This window comes from Callionymus lyra, chromosome 4 (assembly GCF_982586985.1).
Source record: "Callionymus lyra chromosome 4, fCalLyr1.hap1.1, whole genome shotgun sequence".
NCBI classification, from domain to species: Eukaryota; Metazoa; Chordata; class Actinopteri; order Syngnathiformes; family Callionymidae; genus Callionymus; species Callionymus lyra.
In genome coordinates, this window is record NC_141821.1 from 24,406,815 (window position 1) to 24,432,170 (window position 25,356).

The window sequence follows — 25,356 nt, forward strand, 5'->3', positions numbered from 1 at the left end:
ATGGTGATGATGATGATGATGATGATAATTGTGCCGATAATAATGGTAATTATGTAGCTGTGATAATATTGTTTAAGATAATGTTAATGATAAAAGTAATTGTGTTTGTGCTGATGATGGTGATGATGATGATGATGATGATGATGATGATGATTGTGCCGATAATAATGTTAATTATTTAGCTGTAATAATGATGTTTATGATAATGGTAATTATGTTGAATATGATGTGATGATAATGGTGATTTCAATGCTGATGATTCTCTTCCACCAGGAGCAGTACGTCTTCATCCATGACGCCATCCTGGAGGCCTGCCTCTGTGGCGACACCGCTATTCCCGCCAGCCAGCTCCGCTCCATCTACTACGACATGAACCGACTGGACCCTCAGACCAACTCCAGTCAGATGAAGGACGAGTTCAGGGTACGTGTCCCTCCTGTGCTGACTCAGATCGTGGAGCTTGACTCTCTGGTTCTCCCCAGACGCTGAACATGGTGACGCCCACACTCCGCGTGGAGGACTGCAGTATCGCCCTGCTGCCCAGGAACCACGAGAAGAACCGCTGCATGGACGTCTTGCCTCCTGACCGCTGCCTGCCTTTCCTCATCACCATCGACGGAGAGAGCTCCAACTACATCAACGCTGCGCTGATGGACGTGAGTCGTCACCTCCTCATCTTCTCAATCCTCATCCTCATCATCCTCTTCTCGTGCTCAGAGCTACAAGCAGCCGTCCGCCTTCATCGTCACGCAGCATCCTCTTCCCAACACCGTCAAGGACTTCTGGCGTCTGGTCCTCGACTACCACTGCACCTCCATCATCATGCTGAACGACGTAGACCCAGCACAGGTGAGAGCATCTACAGCCGTCACAACACCTGAGTGGTTACATAACATGTGTGTGTGTGTGCACGTGTACAGCTCTGTCCACAGTACTGGCCCGAAGACGGGGTGCACCGACTGGGGTCCCTTCAGGTGGAATTTGTGTCTGCGGATCTGGAGGAGGATGTGATCAGTCGTCTCTTCAGGATCTACAACACAGCCAGGGTGGGTGTTTTTGTCGTTCCGGTCAACCTTGGCATGTACTGGCGTGTTGCTCTCCGAGCCGACCAATCACAGCCCGGCGCGCTAACGAGCTGCGTTTCCACCGACTCAGTAATGGAGACTTTTTCCTCATTAAGTGAATGTTTCACTTTTTGGTTTTGTTTGATTTCCACATTTCTGCCGTTCAAGTGTGCGGGTGTTTGATCCAAACCTCCATCTCGTCTTCGTTCACCCAATTTAGATCTGAGAGCGTTTCATTTCTGCCTCCTCTCGTTTCTGCCGGGCCAAGTTTAGCGTTTGTTAGGATTGATTTTGGTTTGTTCCCTGATCCTCTTCTCTACCCGCCCCCTTACACTTTTATCAGACCCACTTTTCCCATCCTTCCCTTCTCCTCAATCACTCCTCTTCCCTTTTGTTTCTGCTGATATTTCCGTCATCCTTCCTCCCCGCAGTCGCTACTTTTACATCTCTCCCGCCTCCCTCCATCCTCCACCCCCTGTCCTGAACCTGTTCCTTTCTCTCTTTTTATCTCTTCCATCCTTTCCATCCTCTCATCCAAGCTGCTCTCCATCATTCTTCTCCTCTTTTTGTCTTAGTGATGTGTGTTTGTTTTTTCTTCCTGTCCTGAACCTGTTTCTTTCCCTTCCTTTTATCTCTTCCATCCTTTCGATCCCACCTTCCTCTCATCCAGGCTGCTCTCCATCCTTCTTTTCGTCTTAGTAATGTGTGTTTGTTTTCTTCACCGCTGTCTTCTGTAGCCGCAAGACGGTTTCCGAATGGTGCAACAGTTCCAGTTCCTGGGCTGGCCCATGTACCGCGACACGCCGGCGTCCAAGCGCTCCTTCCTCAAGCTGGTCCACCAGGTGAACAAGTGGCAGGAGGAGTACGATGGCGGGGACGGACGATCGGTGGTGCACTGCCTGTAAGACCTCCTTCACCTTCTCAACCCCCGGACCCTGCGGCGTCTGGTTATTTGACGTGTCATGTGTGTGTGGCAGGAGCGGCGGCGGCCGAAGCGGCGTCTTCTGCTGCGTCAGCAACGTGTGCGAGATGATGAGACGACAGCGGACCTGCGACGTCTTTCACTCAGTGAAGAACCTGAGGAACAACAAACCAAACATGGTGGACTTGCTTGTACGTGCACACACACACACACACACACATGCACATGTATAGACTCAAAACTCTTGTCTAACTCTTGCCGTGTTCTTGCAGGAACAGTATAAATTCTGCTACGAAGTTGCACTGGAGTACTTGAGCTCTGCCTGATCCATCATCATCTCCCCCCTGGTGGAGCGTCAGACCAGGACAAGCAGTTTGCACTGAGGGTGATGCGATTTTTCGCTCTCCCTGCTGATTGTGGCACAAAAAAAATGTTTAATTGTTGGCAGAACGATGGAAGACCGTCTCCGGCGGCGGTGGCCATGTGACCTCTCGTTGTTTTCGTTGGTTATTTAAGTGTTGACTTCCTAGTGTAAATAAGTGTCACCTGTAAATAAGACCATGTATTTGCTGCTGATGTTTGATTGAAGGAGCAGCTGTTTGGACCTCCAGCTTAAAAATGGGGGGGTCAAGACTTCCTCACCTCGTCTGGACTTTCTGGGACAATCTGATCTGCAAGTCACTCTTCTGGGCTTGGAACTTAAAAAAACATGCTCGCCTGTGCTGGAGTATTGTTTTCGTGGTAACTTTGTGTGTTCATCACAAATACAGGAAGTACACACAACAGGACGTAAATATTTGTTTGTTTGCCTGAATTTTGAAACACACACGAAAACAGTGTGCCTCTCACAACCTGGCCGTTACCATAGCAACCCACATACATTTGTATTCCCAGTAACCGACCTTGTCGCGCTCCCTAAATCTGTGTCGCTGTGTTGATGTCACTACACCTGTGCACTTGTGTTACCATGGTGACGCCAATACTCTTGTGTTACCATGGTGACGGACCACCTTGGGTCATTGTTGATGACCTTTGTTCATAAAAATTATTTAATATATGTTACTTGATCTCTAAAAGAAATAAATCTGAAAATGAATATAAACTTGTGATTTGTTTGTTTGAGACTTTTAAGGTGGTTCGTTTGTTTAATTGTTACCAGTTTTTTGTTTGTGATGTTGTTTTGTTATGACTTTTGATTTTCATCATCGTGCTTCTCAACCAGAACTTTTGGACTTATTAAACGTCAACCTGTGCAGAGTGTGAGGTTTGCTTGCATTTTATGTCTCAGTTGTGGAGTTTAAGCGTTCGCACGAGCAAGACATGTCATCAACGCTGCACCGCTTAGCCTTGGTCGAGTTGCGCCCTCTAGGGGCCACCGTACCAAACTACCGCGGAGGCGGCGTGTTCCCACTTGCGCTTATCGAAATGGAAAAAATGCGGAATTATGCAGGAACACGCCTCACAGATTAATTGCAGTTCAAAACTAGATAAACGCGGCGCAGAATATAAATGGAAAAAAATTATATTTTCACCGAAATTCTTTTAAAATATTTATCACATTTTAGAAACTGCAATTGAATCCAAAACCAAAACCAACATCGAAATGTTAAATCTATATATAATATTAAACACAAACCAAAATGTTTAATTCATATCTAAATATTAAACCCATTCCAGCGTCGTCTCTGAATAAGATTTTAGGGCGTGAAAACAGCGCCCCCTATGGTAGCCATAACACCTGAGAGATGCGCGCGCCAATTTTTAAGTTTATGGGGTTTCGCCGGTTCGAGACCAGCACGCAGATTTATTATTATTATATATATTATATTATGATGTATATCATGGTATAATTTAAGTGTGTTTGGAATTTGTAACTAAACAAGGAGAATGATGAACATTCATAATTAGTCATCTTCAGCTGTCAAGGTGTTGATTTCTACATTAAAGTGATATATTGTGAAAGTTTAGACTGTAAATGTATTAGCACAAAGATCCCCACCTACAATAATCATAAAACAAGCCGCCAGTGTATAGATGCCCGTCAGAACAGGATAAACAGAATACAGTATTAACACATGAATACACACTGGCCTCATTCCGTCAGCAATAGGACAGAGACAATCGATCATTGTTAAGATTATATTACTATATTCACAAATGTTAACTAACAATGTTTTGACGGATGTGACGTAGCACAAATACACAACTGTTTGAAAAACGTAATTAATACAAATCATTGTTTTATGGTGATAAACGACACCTTTGCACAAGCATTCTTTTACAAAAAACAAATTTTGTTTGGAAGTGTAAGGATATGACAACTTTACTGTAATCAATCATCTAGATTCAACACACGTTTCAAATAATCACTTGAAAAACTGATAATCTTTTTTCATTTGCGTTTCGGTAAGTGAGGCAAGGCTTGGATTTTGAAATTCAAGGCGTGAAAAATAAATGGTTTGGTGGCATTGCTTGTTTCAGGTGGCGTGGTCCTGTTGGCCTCACCAGACCGGGACCTTCAGCTCTCGCTGGAAAGGTTGAAATCAGAGTGTGAAGCAGCAGGGATGAGAATCAGCACCTCCAAATCAGTTGAGGTGACTTGGGAATCTGATTCTGATTCTGATTCTGCCACCAGGAAGACTCACTGGTAAGTATTGATGTGCTGATGAAGCTTCATGAAGCACTGTCATGTTGTTAAGAGGTCAGTAGGTGGCGCCATCAGTTTAAAAACGATGTGATGTTCCATTGGAACAGTTGTTCAAAACAAATGAAAATTGTGCAGAGACCGCCATCTAGTGGGCTCTGAAAATAATGACACTGCTTCATGAAGCTTCATCAGCACATCACTACTGGTAAGGTGTTCAGGGCATATCCCACTGGTGGGAGACCAAGAGGCAGAACCAGGACGCACTGGAAAGACTATTTCTGGGAATGCCTTGGGGTCCCCCGGGAGGAGCTAGATGATGTAGCTGGGGCGAGGAATGTCTTGGCCTCCCTGCCAAAGCTGCTGCCCAGCAACCCGAACTTGGATAAGCGGAGGGAAACAAAATGAAAAGAAAAAGATAAAAAGAGCATCATATTGCATTATTCATCAACAACTTGCAACTCGCAATGCTTAATATCCCATCATTCCTTCTTCAGCAACACAAACATACACACAGGAACACATTTTGTTCACACTATTTATTCAAAAAAGAACGTGTGTATTATATATATGTATAGCATACCTTTTCAAGTTTAAATTTCAATTCATATTAAGTGTAAATAAATAACAATATAGAGATGCGTTGAGCACAAATATAATTTTGACCTTAAGATAAAACTATTACTCCTAACGGTTTGAAAATGTATTTTAATCAAGGTTTTCTATCTTGTAAAATGATTAAAAAAAAATCTATATATATAATTCTAGCAAGAACAACACTGACACCCAGTGTTAACTAAACATCTCTAGTAATGATGTGGCAGTCACTTAGGTTTGGGTTCGCTCACCCAGTTGATTATAGGAAGAGGTGTGTCATGCAACTTTATAGTTTGGAGCCGTTTTGTTTCTCCCTGTTCAAACGCACTTCTAATAAAGACTCCCAACAGTACCTGTTTCTTTGTCTTGCCACATTGGTGACCCATTTTCTGGACATGTTCCCTTCCTAATGAGGAAAATATGTATTTTCTTCTCCAGAGGCAGTGAACCGCAAGTCCATGAACTTCAGCAGCTGAAGGGCTTTACCAGACACATGAAACTGCCAGAGTTTTGGCAGAACAATCCGTCTTCATGGACCAGTTGCAGTTTATGGATGGACTTTTGAGGCAGGCTGAAGAGGAGTGGGTCAAGATTGGGAAGTTACAATGCTGTGAGCAAGGATGGGGGTGGTGTTAGGGTGACGGAGACGCAGAGTCTGTTGATGGAGATGGAAATATGCAGATCGGATAATAATGCATTTGTGCGATTAAAATAATTGAGTGCTTTAAGAGTTGGGTTCATGAACTTCTCTCTATTTTGCAGTTAGAGAAAATAAAATACAGTCGGTCTAATTGTTTGGAGAAGTTTCATGAAACCTGATCCCCATTCATGCAGCACGTTAAAGAACTGAACCTTGCATAAGACATTAACAGTTTGGGTTCTATTTTTGTTTTTACCGTCATATGTATGGAGTATCGTTGTTTGTTTGTTTGTTGTTGGTTTTTTTGTCTGTTTGTAAAAATGTATATTATTGTGCATCTTTGTACATTTATAATTGATTCGTTTTATGTGTATGTATATATATATTTATAAGAATGTTTTACCATTGTTATATTTTATTTATCTGTCTTTGTCAAGCCCTGATGTGTAGAGGTGAGTGGGGGGTCTTTATTTCCGAGACTTTGTTTTTGTATTCTACCTTTTTTGTGTGTCAAAATGTATGTCTTAATATCTGAAAATCAATAAAAAGATGTTTAAAAAAATAATAATAATTGAGTGCTTTATGCCACGAAGAGTGCGGACACACTCCTTTTTGCTTGTCGGGTTGGGAAACTGTATGGTGGTGGCTTCTGTGGTGTGGCTGAAGAAGTGTATAGGATCCTTCTGACGTGAGGAACATGTTTGTGAAGAGTGTGTTCTCGGGAGTCTCCCAAGCTGACGGTGGAGAGAGAGTTACCTGAGTTTGCAGCTGCAGCCTCCACCTGAAGATGCTGTATTTTCACCAATGCTTTGACTGCAAAGCTGTTCGTGGATGTTGCTAATCACAGACTGATTGATGCCATATTGTTTGCCTGGGCCATTAAGTCATGTTAGCTTTGTTCGTTGCTTCGGAGGTTTTCCAGGGTTTTTGGCAGATTTTTTGAAAATGACACTTCAGTTCAATTGTTAAACATGTGATCAACATTAATTCTTACTGCGGGTCCACCAGTTTTTGCACGTGCAATTCTGCATGTCCAGGATCGTTCTCGAGTGCCTGATGAAGAGCAAGTTTTGAACTTTAAAATGTTATTTTTATACTCCCAGATGTTTATATTCCTTTATTTTTCCCTCTTTGCAATATAGTATTTTTCCCAGCAGGAGGAACACAGTACAGCAGTGGGGTGAGGCAGATAAAAACGCAAATGAAAACGTCATGGGTTTTTGTTATATAACCTTGCAACAGCAGGCAGTGAGGAGCGCTGGAATCTCTTTCATGAAGCAAAATGAATAAGTCTGGCAATATACTAAAGGTGCTGTTCATGCCACCAGTCTTTGAAGGTGAGGCACAGGTTCGCCCTTCATGGACGAAAAGCTTGGTCACAGTCCTCTTATTATTATTATTATTCAGAATAAAAGGTGCCCTTGGACAAATGAAGATCTCCTGAGTCTTAAGAGACTTTGTCGAAAGACTGATGTCCAGTGACATCATGATGACAGCTAATTCGGGTAAATACACTGTTCTGGTTCTCTTGGATCTGTCCTCAGCCTTTGACACAGTTAAATCACCAGATCGTGCTAAGAAGACTGAGGGATGAAGTGGGACTGTCTGGGTCTGTGTTAGAATGGTTCTAGTCATACCTATCTAGTGCAGTTTCAGTGTATCTGCCAATAAAATTCGGTGTGAAGCAGCGGATCTGTTGTGTGGATTTCCTCAATGTTCTGTTCTGCTTTGTGACCCTGGTCTAGAAAGGCACTTTACAAATAACCATAACTTACTTACTTACGTACTTACTTACTTACTGTCACGCACCTCCTCCACTGACTCCAGAGAGCAGCACCGTACAGAGCTGGCTCACCCTATCTGTCCAGCCTGTTTCTGTGATCCCGACCATCAGATTATCCAAAGAAAAAGGCTGATGCCACCATAGAATCATGGAGGTCCTTAGGAGCATTCTGTGCACTCCAAACATTGTCAGTCCCGTCCAGTTAGATGTTCAGGTGAAGACCCTGGAGGCACTTGTAGGAAAACACTCAATATCTGAACCCTGGATGAACTAGTGAAGGTGGAGGTATTGACAGAAGTGAAAGAGTTTCACGCCAGCAGCACACCATCTTGTGCAGCTGTGAGACTGCAATAGTCACTTTTGTTTATTTTTGTTCACATTTAAGTCGAGCTAAGGCCGCTCTGCATTGGCAATCATCTGGCACTATTCTGCCTACAACACGCAGAGGTAAGACAAATCATAACCATAAGGAAACATAACAAAATTATACAAAATGGACAAGAGTAAACAATATATATATTCAGCACAATTAATACCTGAGTAAATGTTCTTGATCAATTGGAAATGTTTTATAATTGATTGATTTTACTGTTAGGGTTCACCGTTAACCCAAGTCAGGTTACCCTGGTCTGTGTGTCCAGAATGTCTCATCAGAGGACCAGAGAACCAGGATGCAGCAAATCAGGAGAAACTTGCGAGAAAATAAAAAAAATGAAATTAAGAACATGAGAAGGAACTACATTTTATCCGTTTTTCGTTTCTTCAGAACACTTGAAAGAAACCAGTTCAGCGCTGGACACAGAGACCCAGACCTCACCAAGCGAAAGCCGGAACTTGTGAGCCCCCGATTCATAATGTTACCTGGTTCTGTAGCCTTCAGGGCTAACCTTGGTTCACAAAGGCAAAGAATGTATTCATGTATAGTATGTCTTGTGATGATGTTGTAGACAGGACGCATGCCTGCAGAGCTGTATCAGTACAGACTTCACCATGAACGAGACGAACCAAAGGTTGGAGTCTCACTGCTGAACAAGAGGATGTGTTATTGTTCGTTTTTCTGGTTTTAACGTCTGACTAATCGGGGAACAAGCTCTTACTGTAGCGGCACGGACTGATACTGACGAGCCATCGTTTTAACTGATCAATTATCTGATCAATTTGAACTATAAATAGATCTCAGGTGATGTTTGTGGCTCTGTATTGACTTGGTCATTTTCCTAAACCCTTTCAATACGTTTCTATATCAAGTGGTTAAACTTGGTCCAACAATATAGCTCTAAATAGCTCTATTGTTGAAATAAGGATTTATTTATTTGTCAAGCAAATGGATATATGTAATTCTGACCTTTGAACTTTTGCCCTTACACTGATTGCCAGGTGTTGAAAGGAGGGCCATGTTTCAGAATTAAGCCTTATCAATATATGAACCAGCAACCTTTCCAGAAATGGGCCACACAACCCTCACCCACCTGCACAAGAAAGACCCCTAAGTCTGCTCTTCATGGACTCCTCTTTCAACACCATCATCCAGAACACGCGTGTAGAAACTGCACACGCTTACCTCTGTTATTTCACTAACATCATTATCATATTTCAGAATCTAGAATGATGAAATTGAGCTGTTTTGATCTTTTGTGTGGGAGTGACAAGTTATTCAAACTTTCAGCGAGGGCTAACTCTAGACAGCGTGACCAGCAGGCGGCGCTGTTATGAGGAAGTAGCTGCTGATGTGCAGAAGAAGAACACGCCGATGATTAGCCAAAGATAGCAGCTTCGGCTTTTTCCGACAAGACTTTCGGCTCTGTGTGTGTGTCTGTCTGTCAAAAGGTAATACGTTTCAATGTTCTACTTCTGAGGTAACATGTTACTTTGTCTTCACGGACTTTGTTGGCAGAGGGTTAACGTGTACTAGCAGGTTAGCATGGCGCTAGCTCGTCCTCCCTGACTTTTCCAAAACAAGCGACTTCCCTCAAACATTTCATATGTTTCCAGTTATGTCAGTCACGTGTTCAAACGTGTTTCTTTCATACGACCATGTGATCTTCACTTAGGTTTAGAATACGGATCAAACCAAAGCGTTTGCCATGCTTTGGAGCTTTGACAAATACTCTCATAATGTTGGCAACAAGTCGAGTCTCTAAAAGGTCTCGACTTCTCATGTTCACAGATGTCACTGCAGTAGTTTTTTGGTTATTCAAGTAGTGTGACCTTTCAAATTGTAAGGAAATGACAACTATCCAATTGTAAACAAAAGTAAATGTGCACATCATGAATTTACCATTAAGGGGGCAACAGTTTGAGAGAAGAGGCCCAGGGGTCCCTCTTTCCTTAAAATCCTTCGAGGTCTTCTGGGTGGGGATACTTGGGAGTTCCAAAACAGACAACAGGAGTAAAAGTTTAAACTTATTTATATGTAGAAAGTATCTTTTAGTGGTTCAATGTGAAACGTTGGTTATGAACACTAATGTTCAGCAAAATACAGTTTTCTTCCAGCCGTGTGGAAACCTGCAGGTTGATCCGAGTGTCCGCCCTGATCCAGATGTCAACCTCTTTCTGAAGTTTCTCTTCCCTATCGCATCATTCTTCTTAGATAAAAGTCCAGAGCATGATTTGTCCAGCACACCTGCTTCAGAACTCTCATGTCTCCATCTGTAGGTCAACATCTCTGCACCATCATGGCTGCTGCAGTGCAGAAGGAGGAGCTGAGGATGAGCAGGGAGGTGGGCTGCCAGTGGGAGAGCCCAGAAAGAGAAAAGAGGGAGGTGGGCTGCCAGAGTGAGCCAGAGAGGAGGGATGCTGGAGTCCAGGTGGATCTGATGACGCAGCAGCTCTCAGGTCAGACACTGTTGTGCATCATGTGGAGGGGTGCAGAGGAGGGTAGAGTGAGGGCCTCACATGTGCCCGAGTGACATAAGTAATCTGATGTGAGAACCATTGAGAAACGCAGGAAATCGTGCTGTCGCTCCTGCAAAGAGAAAATATACCCCAGTCTAATTCAGGTTGTAGGACAAAGTAGAGGGGAAGCTTCCTGGCTTCTGGTAGATGAAGATATGCTGAAAGGGAAGCAAATCTGTTGATTCAAGTGTGTCTTATATTGATGTTGTACTCGTCAGTATGTGTCTTTTTGTACAAATCTCATTTTTAATTGAAATATGTACATTAAAAATGTGCTTAATCCATCACCACTGAAACCCTTTTTTAATGGAGTAGGATCTTGTTTACCATAACCCACTTTGCAATGATGAACAGTTACAATCCTTCCCAAGAGCCACCACAAGAGTCTTGCTAGCTGCTTTTTTTGGAATTTATTTTGATACAAAACAGGGTGAAACTCAACAAACTGAATGTAAATTGCAAAACTGGTAGTTGTCTTCACCTGCAGGATCCCCTTCTATATGATTAAACGACTATTCAGAATGTCAATATATTTTCTACTGAAAGAACAAACCTCAAAATCAAGCCCTGCTTTGTTTATACAACAAGTCCCCTAGAGGTGGAGACTTTCAGGATTGATGATGCGCGCTGACCAACCCCCATTCTTGACCAATCACAGCAAAGAAAGCGTGGTTGTGATGATCGAGGTTATCTCCGGGAAAACAAATAGTTTTCAGTGGGCGGGGCTTAAGTACTTTTTCTAATGTAAATATTTAAGTTGAAAGAGTTTTGTACAGACACACACTGATGAGTACAATAGAGGTCTAAGATCTATTCACTCACTCTTGAATCAACACATTTGCCCTTTAACACCAACATCAGATTGAAACCAGTCAATTCCATGTTATCTACCAATGTTTTGAGACTGATTAATTAATCATTGATTAATTGTCGCCCACCGTCATTAACAAAGGTCAAATGTGTTTCCGTCTCTCTACAGACTCGTCTGCCGTGCTGCTTCAGTGTTTCTCTGTCCGACCAGATGGACCAGATGGGGGAGCATTGCTGCAACACTGTACAACTAAGCGCACCAGAACCAGAACTATCAGAAATCCAATCCGCTCCGAGTACCTGTCAGATTCCTATTTCATGCAGACTCGACCAAAGAGAAGACGAAAAGGCCAACAGCAGGCGTCCAACAGAACCCTCACAGCTGTGGTCAGTGAGGAGCCATGTACAGTGCCCTCTGAGGAACAGCTGCAGCATGAGCAGGACGGTGTGGATGTGCAGGAAGAGCTGCAGACCGAAGATCCGGCTGATCCCAGCTGGACTCCTTTTGAAGAAGGTGCACTTTACCCTCTTGCTACCGTTTGCTCTCACTCTTGAATTCATTAAGCAAAGAAAAAAAGCATATTTGGCCGAACTATGGACACAGACCAGACCAATGTTAGGAATTTTCCACTTGATTATCGGCAAGTCAGATAATTATATCATATGTACACCATCAAAGCTGAAGGTCAACGCTGTCTGTGTTTCAGATGTATCTCCTGAAACGCACAAGGCTAAGTCACACGATGAACATGTGTATGTGGTCAGGAAACACTTTTTTTCCACTGACATTTGAAGCGTATCGGGCGTGTGCACCACACATCTTTTACATGACATCACTTTTCAGTGCTTAAAGTTACATATTTGCTGTTAACTTGAGTTCATCCTCAGATCTTTCGAACAAGGCCCGAGTCACTCCGTGTAATTGTCGTAAACCCTGGATGTAACGTTTAATCAATTTTATGTCTCATACAAGTTACGTGTCTGCTGTGTCCATTGGCAGAATCTAGATCGGATGATTATGAAGTACTAGTTTTCCTGGCCAGTGTCTGTCTGTTCAGTCGTCTCCCGTCTCAGCGATCCACTTTTACTTTTGTCCTCCACAGAGTCGTCTTCGGACTTCCACCGTTCTTCTGTGTCAGCGGTGAAGCTGGAGCCGGACAGCACCATGTGTGAGGTCTGTGGGAAGGTGGTGAAGAAGTCCAGTCTGGCTCAGCACTCCTTCATTCACACGGGCGGGAAACCTTTCGCCTGTCATCTGTGTGAGCTTCGCTTCAATCGCCGCGGTAACCTGCAGCACCACATGACGCGGATGCATCCTAATGGCGTAGCCAAGCTGGAGAAAAGGCGAAAGATCCAGACGTGGCTCTGCGAGGTCTGCGGCAAAACCTTCAACTGCCGCTCGGCGCTGAGGTTGCATGAGGTCATTCACTCTGGGGTCAAAGCTCACCGCTGTGACCTTTGCCCCAAGGCCTACATGCGCATTTATGAGCTGAACCACCACAAGAGGACCGTCCACGCCGGTGGGCAGGTGCCGCCGGGACGCTCCGGCTCACTGCTGTGTGACTTTTGTGGAAAGGAGTTCAAGTACAAGTCACAGCTCGCGCTCCACGTTCAGACTCACACCGGCGAGCGGCCGCACCACTGTGACATCTGTGGCCGCAAGTTCGGCCGTCAGCGCTACCTGGAACGCCACAAAAACTTGGTTCATGCCACGCAAGGTAATGACGAGGAGAGCCAATCGCCAGATGAAGCATCGTTTCCCTGCGGCGTGTGCGGGAAGCGGCTAAAGTCGGAGGCCCTGCTCGCCGCTCACGCTCGTGTTCACAGCAGCGACAAACCTCACCAGTGCAGCATCTGCCTGCGCAGCTTCCTGTGCAGCACTAGCCTGAAGCAACACCACCTGCGAGTGCACCTGAAGGTTGGAGCTAATGAGGTCAACAGGATGTCTGCCCGGCGGAGGAAGGCGACACTGGGAAGGACGTACCCGTGTTCTGTCTGCGGCAAAGTCTTCAGGTTCAGGTCTTTACTAGCGGGACACGCCATGATCCACAGCGAGGTTCGACCGCATGCGTGCGACTACTGCAGCCGCCGCTTCAAACGTGTCAGTCACCTGAAGAAGCATAAAGAGACGGTTCACGCCAACGGCGCACGTTTGCCCGAAAGCTTTGTGTGTCACTTCTGCGGCAAAGACAAGAAGTGTCGCTCGCAGCTCGCCATGCACCTCATGATTCACACCGGTGAACGGCCGTTCGCCTGCGACCTCTGCCCGGCTCGCTTCAACCGTCGTGGAAACCTGCAGCAGCACCAGAGGGTGATTCATGGGTTGGGGGTCCCCACCCAGGAGGAAGCCCTACCCGTCCTTTTCGATGACAGTGTGGAAACCGTGACGTGCAAAGAGGAAGAGACTGTGATCAGTTTGGACTTGAGTTCAGAAAACTGTTGACCGTCTGCCCGTTTTTGGATTAAAGTAAAACTATTGCAATCTCTAGTTATCCAGACTGTGTTGGTTTCATTACAAGGCCTCCTCGATTAGAGCCTCAGCTCTTTATTTATTTACACTACTTTGGTTTTCTTTTCTTTAAATCAAAATCCATGTTTTCTGTTTTTGTGGCCACTGTTGCCAAAATGTGGTGATGCCTTATTGTTGCACACAACTTTGTTAAAACTGCAAAAAGATGTTTCTATTATTGTGTCTTCATTGTAAAATGTTATACATTTTAAATGATCTCCTACCTTCTTAGTAAACTTGAAAGCCCCGACTTACAGCTGGATCATCAAGCACTAATCGATAGTGCCAAAAGGGGGTCAAATCATTTAAAGGTTTGAATAAAAAAAAAAATGTATTGAACGTTGAAATTACTTGAGTGTAATCAAAGTATATGAAACTGTTTTTTGAACGTGAATATATTGACTTAACATTTTTTAATTCTTTTGAATGAATAATCTAAAGTTATATTTTTGAACATTTGAGGGTTTTTTTTGTTTTTCATATATTTTGGCACATTCATTTTATTTTCCTGTTTTGAACTTTCTCCCCCGATTTGACGTGGGGTGCCTGGTATTGACTGAGACTCAAGTGGAATCATGGTTGAAGACTTGAAAAAGAGTGTTTAGGCCACGATGTAAAAACTATGACCGTTCACTCTCTGTACACCATATTAACTGATTGGTTGAAGAAAAAAAAAACTGATACCTGTGGCAAGGTTCCATTTTGCAATATATTTTTTTTATTGGAAAAATTAAGATGGTGACTCATAAACATCTGAAAATAACGTGAAGATGACGATGTCTGGGAATTTGATTTTATTGTAGCCGGTGTTGATCCCTTCATGTATTTTTTTTCTTCTGCTTTTTAATCCCTGCCCTCCCCCTACCATATAATCCACACAGAATGCAAAATCAAATACAAATCCATTAAGATACAAGTTGCCAATTATGACTATATTTTTAGTGACCTATAAATCAATACACAATGGAATTACAATTAAAGTATGGAATAACGAACTTTAACGTGTGGAGAGTTTAATGACATCTACCGGGCATAACGTGTCATACAGATATGTTATTTTATGTGATTCATAGTGAATGGAATTATTAGAATCATTATTTTAGCGTTAAACATACATTAGTATAGACCCACGCCTAATTATTTTTCTTTAAATAAAATAAATAATTACAATTAAATTAAAACATATTTATTCTTATTTGGTAAACATACAGCAGACAAAGGATGGCATTAAGAAACAAATCCAGCCATTCATGATAAGGTAAATAACCTCACTGTAATGCCAGTTTTTCATATTTTAATTCATTTAACTGTGCCCTCCTGGCCAGCAGATGGCGGTATAGCAGCTGCGTTGAGCGGCAAGTGTTTCCTTTGCGGTCAGGGGGTTTCATTTTTGAACAAATGTCAGTCTTCAAATAAGGACGTCTGCAGGGCTTCAGGTCACTTCAGTACCAGACCTTCAAGTGGACCAGACACACGACTGTGCTCGCCTGCTGCCAGCAAGTGGGTGAGACTGAAACTAGCACTGTTAGCCCGAGGATTAGCACGTTAGCGCAGCACATTAGCATCCGAAACAAGGGGAAAGTTATACTTGTATAAATGAAAAACTTTATTCTGCTTCAATATAAAGAAGTGAAGTTACATAATAAATATGGTGGAGTGGATGTTTATTTCTGGACAAACTTGTAACTGCTGTGTTTCAAAGTTTGAAAAAAGCTTCTGCGTAGAGGTTCCGCCATGAAGTAGAACCAACACCCTGAGCGAGGACGCCACACAAGACACGGTTTACAAACTGTTGTTGTCTCAGACCTAGTTTGAGCCTCACTAAGACACAAGGAAACCATTCCAAGATGCATGTTTAGTCTTTACTTGGGCGATGTAGGCCACAGAGGGATGAATAAAGTGTATCTATCTATTACTAACTCATCTTTCTGTGTTCCGGTCACCACAGGATGGCGTCTCCAGACATTTGCATGGTCACGGATACAGTGGAGGTGGTGAGGAGGAGCAGGGAGGTGGGTTGCCAGTGGGAATCTCTAGAGGAGGAGAAGAGGGAGGTGGGCTGCCAGAGTGACCCGACCGAGAGGAGGGACGCTGGAGTCCAAGTGGATCTGCTGACGCAACAGCTGTCGGGTGAGTTTCTAGTATGGTCTCTGCTCTTTCAACATCACGGAACTCTGGCTGAAACTGGATCCGTCTATTTGTAGGAGTAAATGAGGGGAAAGTCTGGACAAATAAAATTGACTTAAGATGTGTCTTGAAGGAGTCAGTAGATCCATCAAACACAGAGGGAGAGGAAGATCGTTCCAAAGCTTCGGAGCAACAGCCAAAGCGTGAATCCGAGACTGTAATGTGACAATGTACCTTTGAGATCTTTAGTTCTCAAATGTTTTTCAAAAGTTTATCTGTTGGCATCCAACAGCTGGAGGAACTGTTTAATCAGGTCAAGGCCAAATAACAAAAAAGTCTTTCCTTGGACTAAAAGTTCTGACAGTTAATGAATCTCTTTCTTGTCCCTGTTCTATCAACACTTCTTAACATGTGACAGACAGACACACGGATGGCTGGATAAAAGAATGAGTGAGGAAAAAAAATAGTGGAGTATAGAGTAGGGCAGCAGAGTCCAGGGAGGGTCATGGAGAGAAATCTAGTTCCTTTGACGTCGTTGTTATAAAGATCCTGGAGCCAGCAGCAGCTGCGAGATGGGAGCCCTGCAGCTCCGGGAGAGATGGATAAGAAAAGTGTGGTTTTAAACTGCACAGATAATGAACTAATGCAGGGAAGAAGGAAACAAGGAGAGAGAAACAAAGCGACTTCTCTCCAGCAACCACAACTTATAGCAGCATAAGAAAAGAGTTTGTTCAGACAGAGCCTGAGTCATTCCTAACTATAGGCTTTATCAAAAATGTACGTTTTTAAGATGATTCTTCTGCCCTCTGGACTGAAACATTTGAAATGTTTTGATGTTAATTTAGTCAAGTTAATTTATAAAACAATTTGTTAAATCAAAGCAGGTGTATTGGCCTTCATTTTAATTTTGGGATGAAATGTACATTTTATATGTGCAGGTTCTTGTTCTTGTTGCATCATCTGTCGTCTTACCTGGTCTTTTCCACAGACTCATCAGGCGTGATGCTCACGTGTCTCTCGGTCAGACCCGACGGGCCTGACGGAGGAGCTCTGCTGCAACACTGCACCACCTCGACCAGGAACATCAGTCCGTACGTCAAACAAAGGAATCCTCCACCCAGTCTGTCCTCTAAAGCTCCAGCTAGAGCGCGAAGCCAGAGGAGGAGAAGACCTCCACGATGGAGAGAAGAGCAGCAGGCTGACAACTCCCCAGTGAAGCGGATACGCCGTCAACGTAGAGCCAGAACTGAAGCTGAGCCCGAGGGGGAGGTGCATGATGTGGGAGAGGTCCTTCAGGAACTGGAGGACGACTCACAAGATCCAACCTGGTCTCCCCCGGCTGGTCAGTACCATCTCCGCCTTTTGATATGTCCAGGTGTTGCCACAGCAAATTCACTGTCATCAGTCTTGTTGGTTTTCTCTTTCTATCACCTTCTCTTACAGTCCAACATGTCAATCCTTACCTAAAAATTGGTCTATCGACTCCAAACCTCTCAGTAACCATAACGCTTAAGATGAAGATCCCTCAATATCAGCCGTATACACAGTTTACAACAGTATTTATTAAGCAGTAGGTTGTGTGTACCATTGATGAACATCTATACAGGTTTTCTTTCATCAGATGTTATTTTTAAGTGGAAGAACAATAGCGATACTAGCCTACACTGGAAGCGCTCGCCATATTTACCCAGAGTACTTTCGTCTGCCGCAAACGATTGAAAAAAAAAAAAAAAAAAGACTTATTTAAATACTTACTAATAAAACATCTTTTTGGAGGAAGTTTGCCTGTCGCTGATTAAAATGAACTTCCTTTTCTGCTTAAAACTCTCAAAAGTACAATGGTGAGAAGAAAAAGAGTGAAGTTTGAATTTTTGGTGAACTAACACTTTTATTTTGTAAACTAATTGTAAAATTGTCAAATATTATTATCAGTTTGAAATGATAGTTCCATAATCTTGGCTCCTTTTTTGTAAAGGAGTGCAAAGGAAGACAGGAGACACCCCTGATGGTGTAGTATTTAGCAGGCCATGCATACTAGTGACCTTCATTAACACGTCGTGTAAGAGAGACACTTGACAAATGGGTGTTTTCTGTTTGACGCCATGGCTTTTCCCCTCACAGCAGACGGTTGTTGTAGCAGAAATTACAGCGGAGATATTAGACCGTTTATGGAGCTCCACAGAGTCCTGCAGAATTTCTGGATGAGCTCTAAAATCTTCTCTGAATTTCTCCTCAGATGTTCCACTGGACTCCCAGTATGCATCAGTGAAGCTGGAGCCTGACAGCAGCGTGTGTGAGGTCTGTGGGAAGGTGATGAAGAACAAGTCGAGTCTGGCCCGTCACTCCTTCATCCACACGGGCAGGAAACCCCACGGCTGTCACTTGTGCGAGCTTCGCTTCAACCGCCGCGACAACCTGCAGCACCACCTCGCACACCGTCACCCCAATGGCGTGGCCAGGCTGGAGAAGCAGCGCGAGGTCCAGACGTGGCTCTGCGAGGTCTGCGGCAAAATCTTCAACTGCCGCTCTCGTCTGAAGACGCATGAGGTCATTCACTCCGGGGTCAAACCTTACCACTGTGACCTTTGCCCAAAAGCCTACATGCGGGCCAACGACCTGGAGCACCACAAGAGGACGGCGCACCTGGACGGCATCCGGCCAGAGTCGGGCTCGCTGCTCTGTGACTTTTGCGGCAAAGAGTTCAAATGTCGCTCGCAGCTGCAGATCCACCTCCAGTCGCACACGGGGGAGCGCCCCCATCTGTGTGACATATGCGGTCGCAAGTTCGCACGCCAGTACCAGCTGAAGCGTCACAAGGTTCTGGTCCACACCGCCAGAGTCAACACCGACGACAGCCAGTCGCCCGACGAAGAGGCTTTTCCCTGCGGCGTGTGCGGGAAGCGGCTAAAGTCGGAGGCCTTGCTCGCCGCTCATTCTAACGTTCACAACAGTGACAAACCTCACCACTGCACCATCTGCTTCCGCAGCTTCCTGCGCCCGGCGTGTCTAAAGCAGCACCACCTGCGAGTGCACCTGAAGGTCGGCGCTAGCAACGAGTCGCGCGTCGCCGCATTGCACTGCGGGTCCGCAGGAACCCAGACAATGTTCCCGTGTCCGGTCTGCGGGAAAGTCTTCAAGTTCAGGTCCCTGCTGGCGGTGCACGCCATGATCCACAGCGAGGTCCGGCCGCACGCCTGCGAGTTCTGCAGCCGGAGCTTCCGCCGCCTCAGCCATCTTAAGCGGCACAGAGAGGTGGTTCACTCCAACGGGGCTCGTCTACCAGAAAAGTTTGTGTGTCACATTTGCGGCAAAGACAAGAAATGTCGCTCGCAGCTGGCGAGACACGTGATCGTGCACACGGGGGAGCGGCCGTTTGCCTGCGACCTCTGCAGCGCTCGCTTTAATCGCCGAGGGAACTTGCAGCAGCATCAGCGGCGGATGCACGGCGTTGGACTTCCTGACGCGGAGCCTCCTCCGTCCATCCTGTTCGACGAGGACAGCGACCTACCTTCCATCTACAAGCAGGAGGAGGTGGTCGTCTCTGTCGCCACCGAGAACGAGGTCGTGAGGCTGGAGACGGACTCGCCTGAACCCACCTGAAAACTGAACTCTGTTCAGGTGGAGCACGCTGATGAAGAGAACTGATGACCTCCTTCTTGATTTGTTGAAATAAAGTAGACTTTCACAAAAGCGTACAGTGTTCAAGGTCATGTGACAGACTACATTTTTAAGCGACTTTATTACTGTTGCTCCCTGGTGGAGTCTTGATGCGAGTCAGATTGTCTCCGTGACGTTACACTTTCATGGGCTCCGCTCTGGGGGTCTTGGAGATCCATAGGTTGGCTTGATTGACGGTCGTCTTGGCTCTCTGGGAGCTGTGAAGAATAAAACATTCATGGTCTGTAGCACCAACAATCTGATCAACTCTTCATATGCAACACACAGTTGTCACCTTCCACTCAGAGTCTGCACGCAGCAGCTCAGCGCTGCCACCAGGACGAGCAGCAGCAGCGGGATTGTGGGAATGATGATGTAGAGCAGCAGCGTTCCTGAAACGGAAGGAAGAACGCATCACACTAGAGACTCACAACCGCACAACTGACTCTTTCAAGAAACATCTTAAGACGTTTTTATTTGTTCAGGCTTTTCCTTGATATTCTGGAACTCCTGTTGTGTTATCAGTTTTATCTTGAAGTATATACTTTATTGATTGTTTAAGCGCTTTGTGACCCTGGTCTGGAAAAGCGCTATATAAATAAAAATTACTTACTTTTCTCAAGGAAAGCCAACCAGAGAAACACAACACATAAGCACTTTACTAGGGACGCACAACGACAACAGACATACTTGCCTAGAGACACTTTTCTACGGAAACGCAACACACACTTTACCCTCTTCACAAAAGACACAAACGCACTTAAAAATATAGACAAAAACACGGTACACCAGATAGAAGAAATCAACATTGTGCCACATAAAAACGACTACAATCACTTCACAAGACAATTGCAGATCATACACACACATGCCAGCTGAGGCCCCACTTTAAAGACTGACCTGGGGTCCCTGTCATGGTGACCTTTGGGGGGTTGTCCCGGTCACCTGCCGGGTCTCTGGCTCTGCCCTCTTCCAACACAGTCTCTAGAAAAGCCCAGAGCTGTCAATCATCAGATTTGACTGTCACTCCAGTTTGATGGTACATGACTTCACACCTGTGGCCTGCCTTTCACCTGTAGTGCTGTCCGGCTCCACCGAGTGGCGCTCTGGGAAACAGAGGTGAAGATGAGTGAACAGTGACTCCTGGTGGACGAGTGAGCACACGGGTTTACCTGGTTGGTATTTACAGATGAAGTTGTGCTTCATGTTGCAACGGTCGTCGTTCCACGTGTACAGGTACGCTCCGCCCAGCCCGGGTTGTGCCGCCGGCTGATGGTACATCACCACGCAGGCCTCGCCGCCACAGGACGGCTCGTCAAAGTACCACTTCCTGTCGCACCATCACTGATCAGCTCTGAGTGATGCTGGTCGTTACAGCTGGAACTCACCTGAATGTTGCGGGGCTTCCGTCCGTCCAGCGGTACGACTGGAGGCATGAGGTGATCTTGCCGCCCACGTCCAGGCCTTCAGCACGGCTCAGCCCAATCCAGAAGTCGCCGTCAGAGATCCCGCCCCCGGAGCCTGAACGCAGCTCCTGCACAGGGTGGTGAGAGGGAATTCAGATCTATTGGTTCTACCTATTTAGATATGGAGCCAGGGCCTTCAGTTTTCAAGCACCTCTGCTGAGGAAACGACTACCGGCCCAAGTCTGGAGGGCAGACACCCTCTATTTTTAAAAGCCATCTTTAACGCCCTTTTTTGATTTTTCAGATTTAAGAACTGACTCGGGCCAGCTGTTCCTAAACCTTTAAATCATAACAAGTCATCTCACAACATTTTACTTTTACTTCTCTTCACTTCACTATTGTTGAAATACTTTTGAGATTTTGAAGCCAGTTTGAAGATTTTTCCTCAAATCACAAAAGCTTGTTTGAACCTCACGTACAGCAGATGACAAATATTACAAAGATCGACTATGACAGGTTATATAATGGGCCCATCTTCGTGCCAACCTCACTCAGGTGGTGATGCTTGAGTGAGACGAGGATTCTTCATGATTTAAGATCCTTCTCTTGACCTACAACGTTTTACATGGTCCAACAAATAAAATATATACTTTCAAAGGCCAAGTCACATAAGTCCCAGAAGATTACGTACAGCTATGTTCAGAATAATAGCAGTCCAACATGACTAACCAGATAAATCACTCTTTTTGGTATAAAACATAATAATAAATGGGAAATAATTTACCAGCAGGTGTAGTACAGTCAGAGGAACCAACAGACCCAACTTTAATGATAGGAATACTCCTGGGTCTGTGTAATTGACTAATTAAGTAAAAGGGGCGTGTTCAAAAAAATAGCAGTGTGGAGTTCAATCAGTGAGATCATTCATTATGTGAAAGAAACAGGTTTCAATCAGTCGCCCTTATTTAAGGATGAAGCACATGTTGTGCATGCAATTCTCTGTGAAAACAGTTGAAAGATGGGTCGTGCCAAACATTGTTCAGAAGAACAAAAAGGATGATTAAAAAGTTGATTGGAGAGGGGAACACGTATAAAAAAGTGCAGGAAATTATCGGCTGCTCAGCTAAAATGATCTCCAATGCTTTAAAATGGAAAGACAAACCAGAGAGACGTGGAAGAAAACGTAAGACTACCATTCGAATGGACCGAAGGATAGTCAGAATGGCAAAGACTAAGCCAAGGGTCTGCTCCAGGGAGATCAGAGACGCTCTGAAGGTACCTGTGAGTGCTGTGACAACGAGAAGACGCTTATGTGAGGCTAATCTACCAGCAAGAAGCCCCGCAAAGTCCCACTGTTGCAAGAAAGACATGTGCTGAAGAGGATTGCATACGCCAAACATCATGTCGACTGGCCTCTGGAGAAATGGAGAAACATTTTGTGGACTGATTAAAGTAAGATTGTTCTTTTTGGATCCAAGGGCCGCAGACAGTTTGTCAGACGACCCCCAAACACTGAATACAAGCCAGAGCACACTCTGAAGACCGTGAAGCATGGTGGTGCAAGCATCATGATATGTTTCTCTTAACATGGTGTCGGGCCTTTATATCGCATACCAGGGATCATGGATCAATTTGGATACATCACAATACTTGAGGAGGTCATGCTGCCTTATGCCGAATGGGAAATGCCCCTGAAATGGGTGTTTAAACAGGACAATGACCCCAAACATAACAGTAAGCGAGCCAAATCTTGGTTCCAGACCAACAAAATTGAGGTTATGGAGTGGCCAGCCCAATCCCCAGACCTTAATCCAATTGAGCACTTGTGGTGTGACATAAATGTGCTGTTTCTGAGTCAAAACCCAAAAATGCAGAGGAATTATGGAAGATTGTCCAATCTTCCTGGGCTGGCATACCTGTTCAGAGGTGCCAGAGGTTGGTTGACTCCATGCAGCACAGATGTGCAGCAGTTATCAAAAACAGGGGTTATTCAACCAAATATTAGTTAACTAATTGTCAAATATCACCTTTTCTTTCATATTCTGTAAAGTAAATAAATATTGATACTTTTTCTTTATGATTCTGATGTAAGGAGGAGCCTGACCATGAATAGATCTGAAAGTAAGAACCAGAATTTTAAACTTGATCCTGAAATAAACTGGAAGCCAGTGAAGAGTTTTAAGGGTCGAGGAAATGTGAGTTCTTCTACTAGAGCAGCTCAGAATTCTTGCTGCAGAGTTGTGTATTAACTGCAGGGGAGACAGCTGCTTCTTTTTAAGACATGTAAATAAACGGTTACAGTAGTCTAAACGAGAAGACACAAACGCATGGATTAAAAGCTCCAGATGATTTTCCTGAATGAGGGGAATGAAGAGCAAAACTTTGATGGAAAAATGTTGGTAGTAAGAAAAAACAACATAAAAACCTTAATATGACAATAAAATATTCATAATTCTTTCTCATAAAAGACTTGTTTCTTTCTAAATATGATATTTGCTTAATTTCTTCTGAGGGGAATGGAATATTAACAAAAATTACAAGGAAAAAAGGGGGTAAAGTCCTAAAAAAAAAAGGTTTATCTAGAGTGAATACAATACATACAATAATAAATACAAAATAAAATGGTTGGCGGTCAAAAACATTTTCTAGTCGTCATCATCATCTCATTAATGCCACATAAATACGGTCAAAAGGCTGCACTTTACCGGTGTCTGGTCAGGCACCATCATACAACTCAGATCTAGTCCAAACATATCAGCCTTCTAGGATGTTACGATCCTCTAAACTTTTAGTTATACTTTTAATCTCTAAATGTAGATATGGAGCCAGGGCCTTCAGTTCCCAAGCTGCTCTGCTGTTGAACTGAGCTCAGGACAGACACACTCTCTTAAAAGTCATCTTAAAACTTGACTTATGATCAACCGTATAGACTGACAACTGACTCAAGCTCTGCCTGGACCAGCTCTATGTTTCGCTGCCATAGGCTTAGATTGATGGAGTTTTTATACACTGCCTCATGTCTCAACAACTGTTCAGTTCTAACCCACCTCCTCTCACAGTACCTCCGGAGCATGTTGTTGGATCCAGGATCTGCTTCACCGTATCATTGAAGTGTCAACAGATCCTGCATCGTCTTTATGACCCTCTCCGGACGCTGATGCTCCTGCTGTACATTGTTCTCTATTCTCTACTGGTCACTCCTCCCTTTCTTTCTCCACCTCCTGTCTTTCTTTCCCCCCCCCCCCCCATTACAATCACAGCAGAAGACACACACCGAGTCTGGTTCTCCTCAAGGTTTCTGCCTGTTAAATTAAGTTTTTAGTAACCATTGTTGCTCAACGTGATTGATTGATTTTCTCTTATATAGTTTTGTTTACAGTCTCTTGGGTAACGCTGGTGTGATATGACACTGTAAATTAAATTAAACTTGTGTAGTACAGAGAGTGGAGGGAAGAATTACCTCGAGCAGCTCCTGCACCTCCCTCTGCTCCTCCTCGCTCTCGATGCTGAGCAGTTCTCCCCCGTCGGTGCTACATGCCTCGTTCGCCTCCCAGAACGCCACGCGACTCGACAGGTCGTGGAAATATGCCACTTTGTAGCAGCGTCGCTCGGTTCTTCCCACACACAGCGTCTGACCTGTGGGGGAGACCCAGTGAGCGCAGTGACATCATGTGGCTTTTTTTTTCTAGAGTGACGTTCTTTTGGCAGCTCCTCACCCGAGTCAGCAAGATACTGTATAAAACCTGCAGCATTATGAGGAGGAAAACACTTTCACTGCACAACAAAATAAAGTTGCTCTTACCGCTGACCACGCGAGTCCCGCCGCTGACCGCACCAGCTCTGACGCTGACCACCGTCACCATGACGACCAGCAGGACGATGCTCCACATCTCTGCAGTGAACTAACGTTGGTGCTTCACGTCTCACAGCAGAAGAAGATCCCGCTGAACATCTTCGCCGCTCCAGAACCTCTGGTGGAGTGCAGCGTGACCACCTCCTCCCACTATCTGTCCCACACACTGTCCCCCCTCCCACCTCCCTCGGACAATCACAGGCTGTCCGTCCTTCTCTTACACACACACACACACTCCCTCACTCTCCCTCCGTCTCTCACACACACACTTCAATCCACTTAAGTCAGCAGCCACATCAATTAACTTCTAGAGGCCTCTTTTTTTTAACTGGATCTGTGGAGGTCAAAGGTCACTGTGGAAGAACAAGCTAAGCTAGGAGAACAGTTATGTAGCCCTGACTCAGAGCCACCCGGGTTAACGACGAGACATTCTTAACGGTCACGCTCAA

The 25,356-nt window shown here is 44.6% G+C and overlaps 3 protein-coding genes across 6 annotated transcripts in view; 2 read left to right on the plus strand and 1 right to left on the minus strand.

Annotated features, from left to right (window-relative positions):
• The window catches only part of LOC148082168 (receptor-type tyrosine-protein phosphatase mu-like), a 52,621-nt gene extending 49,382 nt beyond the window's left edge, over window positions 1–3,239 (plus strand). For all 3 annotated transcript variants that reach the window (XM_087789278.1, XM_087789279.1, XM_087789280.1), the window contains 7 exons: window positions 274–423; window positions 483–656; window positions 718–849; window positions 921–1,046; window positions 1,802–1,965; window positions 2,042–2,177; window positions 2,259–3,239. In XM_087789278.1, coding sequence (XP_087645404.1) covers window positions 274–423; window positions 483–656; window positions 718–849; window positions 921–1,046; window positions 1,802–1,965; window positions 2,042–2,177; window positions 2,259–2,312 — 936 coding nt within the window. In that variant the 3' untranslated portion in view covers window positions 2,313–3,239. The remainder of the gene's footprint in view (window positions 1–273; window positions 424–482; window positions 657–717; window positions 850–920; window positions 1,047–1,801; window positions 1,966–2,041; window positions 2,178–2,258) is intronic.
• Window positions 3,240–15,236: 11,997 nt separating this feature from the next.
• Window positions 15,237–19,678, plus strand: LOC148082169 (zinc finger Y-chromosomal protein 1-like). 2 transcript variants are annotated; one of them, XM_087789283.1, is made up of 4 exons: window positions 15,237–15,364; window positions 15,813–15,994; window positions 16,980–17,333; window positions 18,228–19,678. In XM_087789283.1, exons 2-4 carry the CDS (start codon window positions 15,814–15,816, stop codon window positions 19,589–19,591), a joined length of 1,899 nt encoding a protein of 632 aa, XP_087645409.1. In that variant the 5' UTR covers window positions 15,237–15,364; window position 15,813; the 3' UTR covers window positions 19,592–19,678. The 2 variants fall into 2 exon arrangements, with proteins under 2 accessions (XP_087645409.1, XP_087645408.1); XM_087789282.1 differs by having other exon boundaries at window positions 15,244–15,368.
• A 33-nt stretch (window positions 19,679–19,711) lies between these two features.
• On the minus strand, window positions 19,712–24,993 carry chodl (chondrolectin). Its single transcript, XM_087789284.1, has 8 exons — window positions 24,857–24,993; window positions 24,515–24,690; window positions 21,037–21,182; window positions 20,821–20,978; window positions 20,704–20,754; window positions 20,549–20,632; window positions 19,944–20,040; window positions 19,712–19,866 (listed from the first exon to the last, which is right to left on the minus strand). The coding sequence occupies exons 1-8, from the start codon at window positions 24,942–24,944 to the stop codon at window positions 19,785–19,787; spliced, it is 882 nt and encodes a 293-aa protein (XP_087645410.1). The 5' UTR covers window positions 24,945–24,993; the 3' UTR covers window positions 19,712–19,784.
• Between the last annotated feature and the right edge of the window lie 363 nt (window positions 24,994–25,356).